Here is a 14,561-nt window from a genome sequence, read left to right as displayed (position 1 = left end):
AAAGTGATCTACTTCAGGTTCAATCAAAAGTGCAGTTTTTTTTTTTGCCCCACCTCAATTTAAGAAATGTACATTCTTTTTGACTGTTTGAAGGGAAATTATATTTGTACCCAACAATTTTGAAAAATATGCAAGTAAAAAAGTAGCTTTATCCTCTTCTAATTCTTCTAATCTGGCACATAAAAAGAGCTCCTCAGTAGCTTTCAAGTTTGACAACACCACCATCTCCCTCGCTGACGAATCTCTTCCGGCCTCTGACAAGACATAGAACAAGGATTATTAACAGAACCACATCTCCCTCCAGAGATATGTGCAAGGTGTGTGACAACAGGAGTGTGCTCTTACCGACAGGGACAAAGATCTCTTAACTTTACATCGATGATTCCCGTATTAAAGCTCTTGTCAACAAACTGCTCCAGGATGAAGTATGCACGCGGGACGTCGATGTTGATTTCTGCAATGTCCATATAAACTCTCCCATAGCCCTGTGAGGGGAAAAAGCAAACACTGTTCACAAAAGGGCATCTTATCAGGCTAGAGAACATTCTGTACGTTCTCGGTGAAGTAGTTCTGTGCAGTGCAGAATTCAAACACCAGGTGGCACCTTACCCTTCTCATTTGGTCCACAGTGATTACGGAGGAGGCAGAGAGTGACTTGAGTAGCTGCAGAACCATTTTGAATGTTTTCTCTCCTTTGGACTCCAACACCATCACGATCGCCTGAGAGAGAAAGCAGAAACATTCACAGCCTTCAATTAACGCAATCAACTCAAAGGACTAGCTAGAGTACAAAGAACACTGTTATTTAACCTACATTATTTAGCTCTAACTAAGCCCCCATCTCAAAGGGGATTCAAAATAAGTAGATAAAAACTTCCCTTTTATCATTAGAATAGAGCCTCCTGTCATCTGCACGCACCAAAAATACAGTTTAGGTTCAGAATAAGGCTCAAACTAAAGAAAAAAGAGTTTACCTCATAGACAAACTCGTGGTGGAAATGAGGAACCTCCAGATCTCTCAGGCATCTCTCAGCCTCCTTGCTGTCTCCAGATAGTATGTACTCCTTCAGCAGCAGGTTCATCTGACAGGACAGAGGATTGAAAAGATGTTTTCTCACTGCCAAAGAGTTTATTTCTGTTTAACGCAGTCAAAATAATCAGTCCGTATCATTTAGTATAATTTATTGTAATTTTTTAATCGTGGTATCATACCCCAAACCCTTAGAAATCCCCTTTTTAAAAAACAGGAAGTGAGACAGGTACATGAACACAGGAAAGTACTGGTTTTTCTAGGGGAGATAACCAGCAAACTCTTTCTCTAAGGGGAGCTGCACTGTTAGGTTAGAGCACCAAACCAGTTCAGAGTTTTAAGTAAGAACAAGTTGCCTAGCATTTCACATTCATGCTTTATTGGAAAAGGTGAAATGAAGAGCAACACAACTGGGCTTCATATAAACATAAAGACATACAGGAGCTACTAAGCTGCTCTCAAAGAAGAAAGTTTCCCCTCATGTCTGCTTTTATGTTAATTACCTCTTTGACGAGCTGTATGACAGGTCTCTGGCCCCCGCCTGACCCCCACTGGTTTTCTATGCGTAGGCCACCCAGGCTCATCTTCAGCAGCACTGCTGCCCGGTCTAAGGCCGCCCTGAAAGATCAAAACAGGCAAGGTTTGTGGGGAAACGTAGTTACACTGCAATTACTGTCCCTGCTCCTCTATCTGCAAGTTAACACCCTGCTCCTCTACTGAAGTTTCAGTGTGCATATATTCACACCTGTGTTTTAGAGGCTGTGGCTTTGATACAAAGCCTGCTCAACATCCTCTCATATGCACCAAAAGCTAAAAACCCTGACAGAAAGTGTCACAATGAGATAAAAGCATGATACAGGAAACTAAGGCCATGTCTACATGTACACAGGTATTTAAAAAAAAAAAAAAAAGTTCTCTCCTTTAAAAAAAACAAAACAAACTCCCGTCCACACAAGCATGGTCACACATACCTTGTATATTCACAGTCGACTTTGCCTTTGTAGCCTTCGATGTAGCTCTTGGACAGTATTAGGTCGCTAACAGCTCGTGCAATGAACTGGCCCACCAACTGAATATAAACACAAGGGGAAAAAGGTAAATAATAAATAAATAAAAGTCCTGGCACAGTGTAATACAAACTTGATCCTTTGACCTGGTATTCTGTCTGCTCATCACCTGACATGTAGAACACCTAACTTTATTTGTGCAGGGACATTTAAAGGATGTTGAGAAAGATACATTGTTAAATGTGGGAAGTTATTTGTATATTGCTGTACAAACGCTCTTGAAGAAAAAGTTTTACTTATAAGATAAATCAAACTTTATCCACTCCTTTAAAAATGAATTCTATAATATTATCTTTCTAAGCAAAGACCTCCATCAAAGCTGTTAGTCCTTTAAAAACGTCACAATTACAACATTCCTTCGGTTTACAGAACTGGAGGCCCCATAAAAACACTGACATTACAGATGACACACAGTGGCCTCATGGGCGTGTGTGTGTGTGTGTGTGTGTGTGTGTGTTACAGTCGTGTGAGCACATGATTTAGAGAAGCGAAAGAGCTGGTTTTGCATTTGTGGCCCCACCAAAGCCAGCGCTCATCACTGATCATTGTTCCTGTTCAGACAAGAGGCAGCTCCATCTCATCTGACCTGTGGCTGCGGCTAGACTGGCAGGGACGTGAGGAGAAAGAGAGGAGTGGGCAGAGTGTGGGTGTGGGTGTGTATGCGTGCGTGCGTGCGTGTGAAACTGCAAAAGAGGGACGGGGTAAGAGGGAAGGAGGAGGGGCCAGGGCAGAGACATAATGCCCCTTTAAACCCACAGAGAGCTGAGAGTGTGGGAGAGAAATTGACCAGTGAGCCCAGACTAGACATAGACAGGAGGGGTGTGTGTGTGTGTGTGTGTGTGTGAGGGGGGTAATAACCCTTTGAGCGTTCTTCGCTGAGCTTGCATTTTGTGAGCGCAGACAGACAATGGAGAGAGATCTCATGTCTGTGCAGGCTGAAAAGGAGAGAGCTCAAATGTACACGCCACACACTAGCTCTCTCTCACACACACCAACACGTCAAACCACAGTGTTATTCCCCTGTGCTCCACAGACTGTGTGATACTGTGTTTACTGTAATGTCGCTGACGGATATGAGCCTGTTTGGCTGAACAGTTTGTTCCATAGTCCTTCATGGTAACAGACAGTTTAAATATTCTCAAATTAAAAAGAGACAAAATATAAGCCATTGATTTTCTGTAGCTTAAATGGCTGTTCTGTAACACTGTAGCCAAAACAAACTTTAGGATTCATATGCAGCACCATAACAAAAACACACAAGAACACAAACACCCACTTAAGTTGTACATGCGCTTATCTCCTGACCATCAGGACACTCACCTGCGGGGCTCCTGGTGTGTCCAGGACCAGATCTGGCAGCTCTCTGAGCAGTTTGTCAAATGAGTTTTCCATGTCGCTTCGGGACAGGACTGACCCGCACAGGTCAGCCAGCAGCCTGGAGGTGAGCTCCCGCTGGCTGGCCTTGGCTTCCAGAGCCAGCGACACGGCCAGCGAGGGCACCTCACTCCGCATGGAGCCCAGGTTCAGTTCTGCAAGCAGCTCCTGGATGTGAAGAGAGAGACGTTTGGCTTGGTTTGGCATTTGTGGTTGGGTTCAGTCTTTTGGTGGTTTATATTTGTAGGCTTTATGTAGACGTCTACACAACTTACTGCTACTTCATTTGTGTCTCCATGTTCGAAGTACTCTTGCACTATGGGGGTGACTGTCTTCTCAAAGTCCTTCTCCTCCAGCGGAGGAACCACAGTCTCATACACACAGTTTTCCTGTCAAAACACATTACGGGTTAAGTTAATGAAATATAAACATTCAATATGCTGAAATTTAGTACAGCACTTTCAAACAACAGCATCATTATTATCAAGACGTAGAATATAAATGCCACAGTCAGTACCTGAGCTTCGTCATAGTTGGGGTCTTTCTCATCCACCTCCTCTGGTCCGTAAACTTCACCAGATCGGCCCCACACACCTTTCCCTCCAGCCCCACCTGCAGACAAAGGTCAGTGACTATGTTAGGCACGATATCACACAGCGTCACGACGGCTCTTAGAACACTGTCACAAGTCCATGAGAGGTTTCATTTTAGTTTCAAGATTTAGCTGCATACATTTTTTTTTACACCCCTGAAAAACACCCTCAAACCATTTGCAAAGCAGACGTGATAAGAGGGTGGGGTGGTGAGGGTGACATATTTGGATATAAAAACAGAAAGGTGATGCAAATTAAAACCATCTTGACCAGTATTTTGTGGAATCTGATCTGATATTTTAAGCTCAAATACCCACTATAAAACTGGAACTTGTTTCAGACACATTTAAACTCTGACTCTGTGAGAGGGTGCAGATTATATTGTCATCCTGAGCTCCAAACATCACCTGAGACCTCCAGGCTGTTTGAAACATGCACGATGTTATCATCCCAAGCCTTTTAGTGTAATGGTCCACCAATTTGTTTTCAAATGTACCATGGGCCAGCTGTCACATCAGGAAGGAAATAAAGTGAGGCCATACTGTAAGCCTTTGACTTTACATGAAGAGTGCAGGCAGATGCTCAGGGTTAAACTCTGAACCACACAACAACCCCACGTCCATTCTCTATCTGACTTCCTACTCCCACACCTCTCTGCTGTAGTTTCTAACATCAGTTAGACTTCGGAAAGGTCTTGCCCAGTGGTTGATAAAAGCAATACTACAGCTGTTAGAACATTATAACTAATATGATATGGCTCAGTAACTGTGTGTTAATGCACCTATGCCCATGCTACACTCTGTAACCCAAGGACCGAACCTGCTGATAATCCCTGGATCTAGGGAGCTGATAGCTCTGCATGTGTTACACAAACAAACATCTGCTAGGTCTGAGGTCAGCACTAAACAGATTGCAGACAGTTTAAGAAGCCCAATACCAAGCGGCTTGTGACACAAGCTGAAACCTCCTTTAGTGCAGCCCAGCATGTTGCATTTGACATGCCACTATAATTAGCACTGACCACATAGGTTGTGCGAACCTGCCCTACATCAGAGTTAAACATGTTGCACGCTAGTTTTCACTCGCTTGAGATTCTGCACATCCACACTGCATTTGTTGTACAAAACAGCGATGCATGAACTTTTAATGCAGGAGAGCTCAAGTAACAGGGCGCCACTGGCATGACAGTGGCTGTTATGTAAATAGAAAAACGAACAGACACTGAGCCAAGAGTGACTCCACTTGTACCCGTTTCACTGCCCCTGGGAAGAGCAAAGTGTACTGCAGACATGTACAGAACATATACATAGGCACTGCATGCTTACATCACTTGACAGAGGACCAGCTTGACTATAAGAAGATGCTGACACTTGCTATATTCTGATCTACTTAAACATTTATAGTGTGTCGGTGTTCCTTATACAGATATAGACAAGTAGAAGGCAGGTCAGAGGAGCTATCTTTGGTTTCATTTAACAAATCACATGAGGAATCACAGGCAGCCATTATGCACACCTGAAGATGAATGCTGTTATCAGTCCAGTCATAAATAAGAAAGTACATATCTCCAGCAATCACTTTGCCCTGGCTCACGTAAACAGATAACAAATTAAACTCATACACAAGACATAAAAACCTTCCATAAAATCTCCAACGCTCCAGTTGTCATTCAAATATCAGCCAGTTGTCTCCGTTAGCACTCATTGCAGCCCAAAAGGTGAAATATTCATGATTGATGAATTGACAGAATAACATTAACACAAGCAACTTCTTCTAAACATGTTTTACCAAGACTATTCCTCCAACAGAAAAGTCCAGAAAGCTTTGTAGAGCAGATGGTGTGTATAAAAAGGTCTTGTTTTAAGTGGATGTCCCCTGATTAAGATCACCTAGCCATTTGTTTCCATGCCAATTGGTTTATGGCTCCTGGAAGGAAAGCCACAGGAGATGACAGCAGTAGGTCACACCGTCATGAAGGCTTCAGTGCCAAGTGCCACTTGTAGCACTTGGCACTGAAACACCACTGGCTCTTTGATCAACTTTTACTCGCCAGTGGTAACAACTAGCAAATGGTTACCCTTTGAAAGAAATGTCACAAGATAACATTACATTATAAGTATCATAAACACTGCTTGATTCTTCTTACCTTTCTTTGGCAGTCCTCTTCCCTTGCCCAGTCTGGACTTTCTGTCCAGCAGTTTGCTCTTGGGGCTGGTGGGTGCCACCAAGGATCCCCTGACAACATCCCCGTTGTCGCTGAGAGAGTCGCCCCTGCCGGAGTCCCTGGAGGAGTTCTTTCTCAGCCTCCGCTTGGCCTTCGCCTTGAGTCGTGCTTCGTGGATACTGTTGCTCGACGAGGACAGCCAGTTGCCATTGATCTCATTGTTTATGTTTTTATTTGAGATAGCTGATCCTACATTATCTTCGTCTCCAGATGCAAATGAGTCGCTCAGGTCTTCCGCCTCTGTTCAGTTACAAGGAAAATAGGATTGCTCTGCTTAATATCCTGCACATCTGGACAGTTTGTAATCACACCTATTGTACATACATGTATTATATGTAATTCTTTTTATATTCTTATTCCTCTTGCCTATTTTCTTTATCTTATTCTATTTTCATTCTAGTTCTGTGTTAATTGTTCTGCACCAAAATCACCAACACAAATTCCTTGTATGTGCGGACCTACTTGGCAATAGACCCCTGATTAGTTATTAGTTTTTATGCTTAAGTTGACAAAATATGTGCAGCTTTAAATGCAGAAAACAACAAGGGGGCTACTTCATACAATTATCGTATTTCGCTCAGTTTGAGCCTTGAGCAAATACAATACATTCAAGAAAGGATACTTTATGTCACACTGTAGTTTCTATTTGCAGTCACCCCATAACATGCAGGATAATCAGCAGAATAAAATCATTTAACAGCAAATTCAAAAACTAAACCTGATGGCAGTGCAAGAAAGAAGCAATCAACCACTTCCGCCAGAAAAAACTCAGAGCCCACATCGGATATACAGCTGATGAGGCATTTAAATTGTTGAGATTGACACACTTACCAACGGGGTTTGCGTTTAGCCAGGCCTCGCAGTCAGTTGCCATGTTTTACAGTAGAAAAGAGATGTTGCAGCAGAACAGCGTGCAAAAACAATAATTTGAAAGGATATCTGCAATGTTAAAGAGAAAACAGAAATTAAATAAGCAGACATGCGTCAATAACATGTCCAGACATGCTGCAACGCAACAGCCTCCCCTCCCCCTCCTCATTCAAAGTCACAATGTTAGTAAACAATGGCTAACGCTGTTAGCTTGAATGTTCACTGTCAAAGAGCTGCGTTAGAAGAGATAACAAACTCCAAGTACAAAACTGCACATGGAAAACGATTACCACTCAGACACAGAATCAAAATCTGCAGAGTATAGTTATTTGTGCAGATCTTATAACATCGCTGATGTATTTGTTGTTGAAGCCTGTCAAAGATAAAATCTAACTGCAGTCCGCTATGTGGGTGTGCATCTTTAACTACATCGATTGTAAACATAGTTGAATTATTACCAACACCGACGATAAACATGCATTTATATCTCCCTTGTTCTTTCGATTAAATAGCTGACAATGAAATCACTGACCGTCTGTTGTGTCCAAGCTTCAAACTCCGACACTAACCCTGTTGTTTTTCTTTTATCTACCCAGCAACGCAGGCACGTATATCCGTGTTCTCGCCATCTGATTGGCTGAAGATGTGTGGGTTTTTAAAACGAAGAGCCAATCAAAATGCAACACGGGATTTCCTTCTCGCATGTTCTGTGGTTATGTAGGGTTTATGTTATTTATAAAGTGCTGCCCCCTAGCTTCGGTACTGGAAACAACTCTTTATATTTTGGGTGATTTTACATCAGCAACATCATTCTGCTTATTAATGACGATGGGGACAACGCTGATGATATCGGCGATAATTATTGATTGACTCCGTCTAAACAATCATTTTTCTCTTCAGAACAAAGCCATCCTTACAACCTCAGGAGTTGTCATTTAAAAACGTCCCTTTGTTCAAAATGTTCTGTTAGTAAGCAGATAAATTATTTGACACTGTCCATAACGTGTTTAAACAAACAAAAATATCCTAACTCAGCTTTACACAACTATATGGCAAAAAACGTGTTAAACTCAAGTGTGTTTTTTGCCTCAACACTTGGGGGAGCTCTTTTACAACGCTCCAATCCTACCACAAACCAACCCCGACATTGGATGTAAGAATGTAATAATCGACAAAATGTTCAATCGACAGAAAGACAACAAATTATATGTTGAGAAAAGTTTAGATTGTTTATTCAAGTTTTTGCATCAGAAATCATATGAAAAGTTAGTCAAATAAAACAGCACTGTCATTGATGTCACAGGTTCAGTCTTCACAGTATATAAATACAGAGTCTGGGTTGATAATGGTTCTGAACAGATCACTGTAACATGAAACATTGCATGGTTAACTCTGATAAATTAAATACATGGTCCAGTTAAAGGCATTGATTATTTAAGGCATTTACAAATAATGGCAAATGAAACTGTTTTTTTCTTGTGATTAAATCCAACATTAAACTTAATGATAACGAACGACCTTTTGCATAGTTGCATTATCATCAATCCAAGTGATATATTGCAGCAGGAGCCTTTAAAGCCCAAGATATAAATAAAAATGAAAATGTTGTTTACTAAGTTATACATTAAACTCTTCAAGAAATTCAACAAACCTGAGAATCAGCTTCAGTTTTTTAACTGAGTAAAAACATTACTTGGCACATATTTCAAGTCATTTTGCAACTGTGTATGTATCATTATTATATCACTAGATCAGGCAAGTGTGATTGATTTAAACTCAAAAAATGATAATACGCCCATTCAGTAAAAATTTGCCCTCTCAGTTTTGAGACATCATTATAAATACATTTCTATTCGAAAAAAACAACGGAGACACACAATTCAATGAAATCAACTGTAAAAAACATGATGAACATAAAAAGCTGTATTTCAATATTGTTTCCTCAGTATACAGTACACTTAAGGCATGTACCATACTGAGAGCATCAAATGTTTGGGATATCCAAGCACCCCACCACCCAAAATATAAAAACCAGTGCAATTGTCCACATTGTCTCACTTCCCTGTGACAAATTATCCTTGCTGTAGTGACCAAAACTTGCTTATACAACGGACATCCATGAATCCTCCTTTGCTGTTCGCTGTACGAGACACGAGCGGTCAGGCTGATGTTACTGTGCAGCTGGGGGGTCAGCGAGTGCACCCGACAGACCCACCTCTGCAAGCTGGGACAAGTATTTCTGTGGATAAAAGGAAAAAGAAAAAGAAAAACTTTATAATCCAAAACAATGAATATTATGGGAAATACAAATAAAATAATTTGACAGTAAAAAAGTATTTTCTTCATTTGAGACATTTGAGAAGGAAAGCAGCATTTTGATGGACTTTTTATGGCAACGTAACAACTATTATAAATGTTATAATAGTTTTCAGCTGAGTGATCATTAGTGTGATGAACAAGAACTGCAAATAGCAGGAATCCAAATGCTTTTTTAGATGATTTTCCACAAATTCTGATTAAGATATCTGTAAAATCCAGGTATTAAGAATCAGCATATGTTATCAGTAATAATGAGCTTCACTCTGAAAAATATCAGCATTAGCCCACAATAACTGTGTTGGTTAAACTTTATCCATTTAGCTTGACTCAAGTATCTGAGAATAAAAAGCCATAGGCTTTTTTTCTTTGTTTTGTGTAACAGGCTTTTCTTATCTTGGGATTTAAAGTGAAACTAAACTGAATTGATGATATCTAATTTAAAGCAAGAATAACGACAAACAAAGATTTTTTAAAATTGTGCTTATCTTCAAATGCAAATAAAGCAAAACAAACAATTTAACCTATAATTGTGTAACACCACTCATACACACGGAGCTTTGACAGACAGCACACATGTTTGAACATTTTTTCCCCCTTGCAATGCAATCCATCAACTGTTAAGGAATTGCTTCCCTCAGCTGCGCCGCAGGGGACGAGACAAATGCAAGACGAGTTGGTGCTGAATGGCAAATCGTAACAAGAAACCTAATACATTTGCAAGGTGGCATGCAATGTGTGTATTTGTTCTTTTTCATCTTTTTGTGTGCACGAGGATGTGTCAGTACTTATTGCTGCGTTTGTCTGAACCTGACTGCATTTGTCTTTTTTGATTTATCTGTTGTTTTTTTCCCCTTGCTAAATGACTTAATCAATCACGAAAATTAATAACACATAAATGATTACTTCTGCTGCATATGAATTAAGTTATTGTTTTACGGATATTGTGCTTGTTGCCAAACAACAATTTAGCAAAAAAAAATGTCTAGACACAAATTTAAAACTCAACAACACAGAACACAAAGACAACATTAAAGTTTTATTCTTAGTGCAAAAAAAACCAACAGTTTTATTCTATGCAGTGCGGTAAATTACTGACGGCTACACTAATGTCGACGAACATTTTCTTTTGTCTTTTGCATTCCAGTCTAGGAAAAAACGTAAGTAAGATCCCGAAAATAAGAAATAAAATTAAGATAAAATGCATGTCCAGGATGTGTTAGTGTGAGGACATTAACCACAAACCCAGAAACAGGTGGTGTAAAACCGACCACACTGTAAGTGGACCACCCCAGCAGTCCTGACGCATGCACAAATTATTTTTTGATACTACAGTCGCTAAGAAACAAGTGAAAGCAAATGCACGGGCATACACATCTCTACCACAGCAAGGACTGGCATGCTCATATGAGTCAGTGAGGAAAGAATAAATAAACTGTGGATTATCATCGTATTCATCTTGTCAACGTTGTCATCAGCATTAGATCATAGGCCATCAGGACTGTGTGTCACTGTGCAGTGTGTACCTGTAGGTTCCTGTAGTGTACAGTGCTGCGGCAGTGAGTGCTCTTTGCAGTATCCTCACTGGTATAGAACAGTCCGCAGAGTTTACAGTAGAAGCCAGTCCTTGGCACGATGAACTCCACTCCTATTTGACAGCAAACACAACACTTATAATTTTATTCAAAAAAAAAAAATCACATTTGTGAGAGCATAATTAATGCAGGAGTACTCTAAGGGGAAAATACACGGGAATAAAATAGCTCTGCTTTTGTGTTTGCAGGCTAAATTTGGAAATATTTGTTTCCATGCAAATAAGCCTCTCAAAAAACAGCACTTATTATGGGACCAATAGCGGTCAGGCAATTCACAATGCTTTTAGTGACTGCAAACCATTATTTATTTGTATTCTGGAACAATTACACCTTTAGGACATGAAATTAGACTGCAAGAACAAATATGCGCCTTAATTTATTCAGCTGAGTACATTTAAACACTTATCTGGTTGTCAACATTCCCATTCCAGATAAATGTGACATAGACACATGGCAACAACAACAGCCAGATGAGTCAACAGGGTTAAATCTGTCACAGCCATGCTATCAATGGACACAGTTAGCTCTGGACACACAGGCGTTCTCAGGGCATCATACAACAGAAATAACCACACTCTTGTGTCTGTGCTTAGGCCTATTGTTATTACAATGTACCCAGGCTTATGTAAGTCTCCATGCAGCAGGCCCATGTGCTCTGCCTGCAGTGTCATTCTAGCCCTAATGATAATATAAATACACATCTCTCAGGGGTGCGTTTCACAACCTTCTCACGGAAATAGGTCAGCAAGTGGCCAAGCAATTCCAGGCAATTAGAGTGCTAATGCAACAGGTTGTCAGTACACTTATTAATGGTGTTCATGATGCAACTTTATCTTAGGACAGACTAAAGACTCCATGGATTGTCTGTGATTTAATAAAGAATTTTAGATCCTCAGTGATTTATTTCAGTGTACTTTAAAACATTTAAATGAGAGATAATAAAGTGTGTTATGCTCACCCAAAGGGATGCTGTGCTCACTGACAGCTTTGTCTTGCTCTTGAGAAGGCAAAAGGGCCTCAATCTCTGTAAACATCAAACAGAATGTGAGAAAGGTAGGATGCAAAAACATGCATTTTTCTTAACTATTCTCTAATGAACTTACAAGCTTTTAGCAACAATAATTCCCATAAGAAATGTTTATATTCCTTAGTTTGAATAATTATCGTTGCCTAGAGTCAGCTACAGACAATTTTGTTGTGCTATATCCTATAGAAACTCTTGTTTGCTGTCGAGGTTAGGGTACAAACGACTGTGCTTGTAAAGAAAAGTGTTGCTCAGTCATGATTAACTAACATTCAGTCATGATGTACATTCAACAAGGAGCAAACCCGAGTGAGGGAGAGAAAATGATATCTAATTTTACAGAAAAACTCAAGATGTTTGCCCAATAACTACTGTACATAAAATGTGATTTTGCGACTGCTCTAAATGTGTGTGCAACAATGCTTTATGTAACTGTCACATGATCTCATGACATTCTTCTGCAAATATTTGACTTGAAAAGTACCTTTTTTTAGACCGTCATCCTTGTGTTGAACACCATAATTGATAGTTTCAGTGACCTGTCCTACATCCAGGGTTTTGCTGTCCTTTGATACATGAATAGGATTTTCCATTGGCTCGTCTGATGGCCCACTTTTGTTTTCATTATCCTCTAAACAGGTTTCCTCCAGTGCAGCCTTGAAGTCCTCACTGGGAAAGTCACAAATGTTATTAATAGTTGGCTCAGGAGCCACAGGACTGAGTTTCGGGGCCTCAGGACTGGTTGTAGTTATACCACTTCCTGGTTTCTCAGTTACATTTGTTTCCGTCTGGTCGCCAGCTTCTGTACAGGACTGCTCCTGGCTGGACTTGTCGATAGATGTCTCCTGCACCTCCAGGGAGTAGGAGGTAGGTGTTAATATGTGCTCCTCCAAAACTTCCTCCTCTGCAGACTCTTTGAGGCAGGTCACAAACTTTTCCAGCTCAGGAAGGTCTGGCTCAACAATGGAATCATCTTCTCCCCCAACTTCATCTACAGTGACCAGTTCCTCCATGTTCTTAGGATACCAACACTCTTCATCAGTGTCATCTCCACTTCCCCACTCCTTTACCTTTGAAAATTAAGCAAAAAAGAACTGTTAATTTTGTACTTCATCTACAATAAGCTAAATGTGAATAAATGTGTATTGGAGACCATACTGCTCACGTACAGTGTCTTTATCTTTAATACATTCAGCAGACTCTTTTGGCTTATTGCTTTGCTGAGGTGAAACTGATTTTTCTTTTGACTGGCGATCCTGGGAAAAGAAATAACGTAGTCAAGTGAAGGGGTGTGCAGCGTAAAGCTGGTTTACAACAGTCATGTACATTATAAAAGTTACTTACAGAGTTTTCAGCAGCATCTTCTCTCTCGTGTTTATCAGCAGTGGTGAGCCTCTTGCTTGTCTTTTTGCTCCGGCCCCTCCCTGGTGAACTCTGCCTCTTGTCTTCTAGTGTCCTTCGAAGTTGCTCCTGAGTCATCTCAAACTCAGAATGCCTCGATCTGCTGTGGTAGTCACTTCCTCCATCCCTCCTCTTTGGTTTAGGATCATGTCTCTGGTATGAAGGTCTGGGTGGCTTCTCAGACTTGTACATTTGTTCCTTCATGTAGAAGTCGTCCTCCATGTTCCTGTAAGAGTTGAAGGCCATGCCTTGAGGGCTGCCTCGTGGGTGCCAGTCTCTGTTGCCCCTCATCCCTTCACCTCCTCCTCGCTCTTCTGTAGATCTCGAGCTGACATGATCAACAGGTTTCTGGTACGCTTTCCAACGGTCGCCTGTCCGTCCGTTAGGCCGATCATCATCCCCATTTCCCCCGTTCCTCCATGGGTCATCTCTCTCCCTTTCGTCCTCACCCCTTCTTAAGTGTGATGACCAATCCCAAGAGCCCCGGCGAGGACCAAGGCCATTGCTGCCTCTCTCTGGACCCCTGCATGCTGCTGCCTGGGGGCTGTGGGCTGAGCTGCATGATGTAAAACTGGGGCTGTGGGAATGAGGACTGAGAGAGCGGCTGATAGGGCTGCGGGAGCGTGCTCTCTCTGGCATGTAGCTGGAGGGAAATGATAACATGGTAGATTACTTAAAGAAAACTTCCAAAGCTCTAAAGCAAACGATCCGGACTGAGAGGAATATAAAGTGTCCTTACTTTTCATGTTCTTGCATTTCATCCCTCTCCCGCTGAGAGCTGATATCCAGGATGATCGATTGAACATCTTTACCTGGTTTCTTTACAGAAAAGAAATTCAAGTTCAGAAGTTGGCTTGGAGCCTATAAACTTGTCTTCACTTTGTTCTTTACTCTTACCTTAAGTTGCAGCTCCTTGTACCTCTTGGACATTCGTATGAGAAGTTTCTGATTGTTTATCATAGCTGGAGTAAGTTGGTAGTATTGAACCATGGCCTGGGCTGCTTCAACATACGCCATCTCCAGGAATGCCTGATGGGGAACAGAAACTTGTTGTAAACAATATTGAA

The 14,561-nt window shown here is 41.1% G+C and overlaps 2 protein-coding genes across 2 annotated transcripts in view; both read right to left on the bottom strand.

Annotated features, from left to right (window-relative positions):
* Positions 1-169: 169 nt before the first annotated feature.
* pdcd4b (programmed cell death 4b) lies at positions 170-7,740 on the bottom strand. The gene is made up of 12 exons (XM_069666646.1): positions 7,691-7,740; positions 7,120-7,227; positions 6,211-6,528; positions 3,989-4,083; positions 3,747-3,860; positions 3,418-3,639; positions 2,002-2,099; positions 1,534-1,648; positions 975-1,082; positions 610-720; positions 346-485; positions 170-254 (listed from the first exon to the last, which is right to left on the bottom strand). The coding sequence occupies exons 2-12, from the start codon at positions 7,160-7,162 to the stop codon at positions 194-196; spliced, it is 1,425 nt and encodes a 474-aa protein (XP_069522747.1). The 5' UTR covers positions 7,163-7,227; positions 7,691-7,740; the 3' UTR covers positions 170-193.
* Positions 7,741-9,328: 1,588 nt separating this feature from the next.
* Positions 9,329-14,561, bottom strand: part of rbm20 (RNA binding motif protein 20) — a 44,651-nt gene continuing 39,418 nt past the window's right edge. The window contains exons 7-14 of the mRNA XM_069666557.1: positions 14,392-14,523; positions 14,234-14,313; positions 13,438-14,137; positions 13,263-13,349; positions 12,578-13,163; positions 12,028-12,093; positions 11,001-11,122; positions 9,329-9,397 (exon numbers count right to left, since the gene is read on the bottom strand). Of these exons, the coding sequence (XP_069522658.1) occupies positions 9,329-9,397; positions 11,001-11,122; positions 12,028-12,093; positions 12,578-13,163; positions 13,263-13,349; positions 13,438-14,137; positions 14,234-14,313; positions 14,392-14,523 (1,842 nt within the window). The remainder of the gene's footprint in view (positions 9,398-11,000; positions 11,123-12,027; positions 12,094-12,577; positions 13,164-13,262; positions 13,350-13,437; positions 14,138-14,233; positions 14,314-14,391; positions 14,524-14,561) is intronic.

The sequence above is a fragment of the Semicossyphus pulcher genome, unplaced genomic scaffold, assembly GCF_022749685.1.
Source record: "Semicossyphus pulcher isolate SPU_LCO1_2020_fin unplaced genomic scaffold, fSemPul1.0.p SCAF_17, whole genome shotgun sequence".
In the NCBI taxonomy this organism is placed as follows: Eukaryota; Metazoa; Chordata; class Actinopteri; order Labriformes; family Labridae; genus Semicossyphus; species Semicossyphus pulcher.
This window is presented reverse-complemented; position numbering and strand designations above follow the sequence as displayed.

Bases quoted from the DNA above. Each gene is read 5' to 3' on its own strand.
- pdcd4b (XM_069666646.1), bottom strand. From the start codon at position 7,162: ATGGCAACTGACTGCGAGGCCTGGCTAAACGCAAACCCCGTTG. The intron at 1,083-1,533 runs GTAATTAACATA...CTGTCCTGTCAG, and splicing joins TCATACAGCTCGTCAAAGAG to ATGAACCTGCTGCTGAAGGA. The intron at 486-609 runs GTAAGGTGCCAC...TTCCCCTCACAG, and splicing joins CTGTGGACCAAATGAGAAGG to GGCTATGGGAGAGTTTATAT.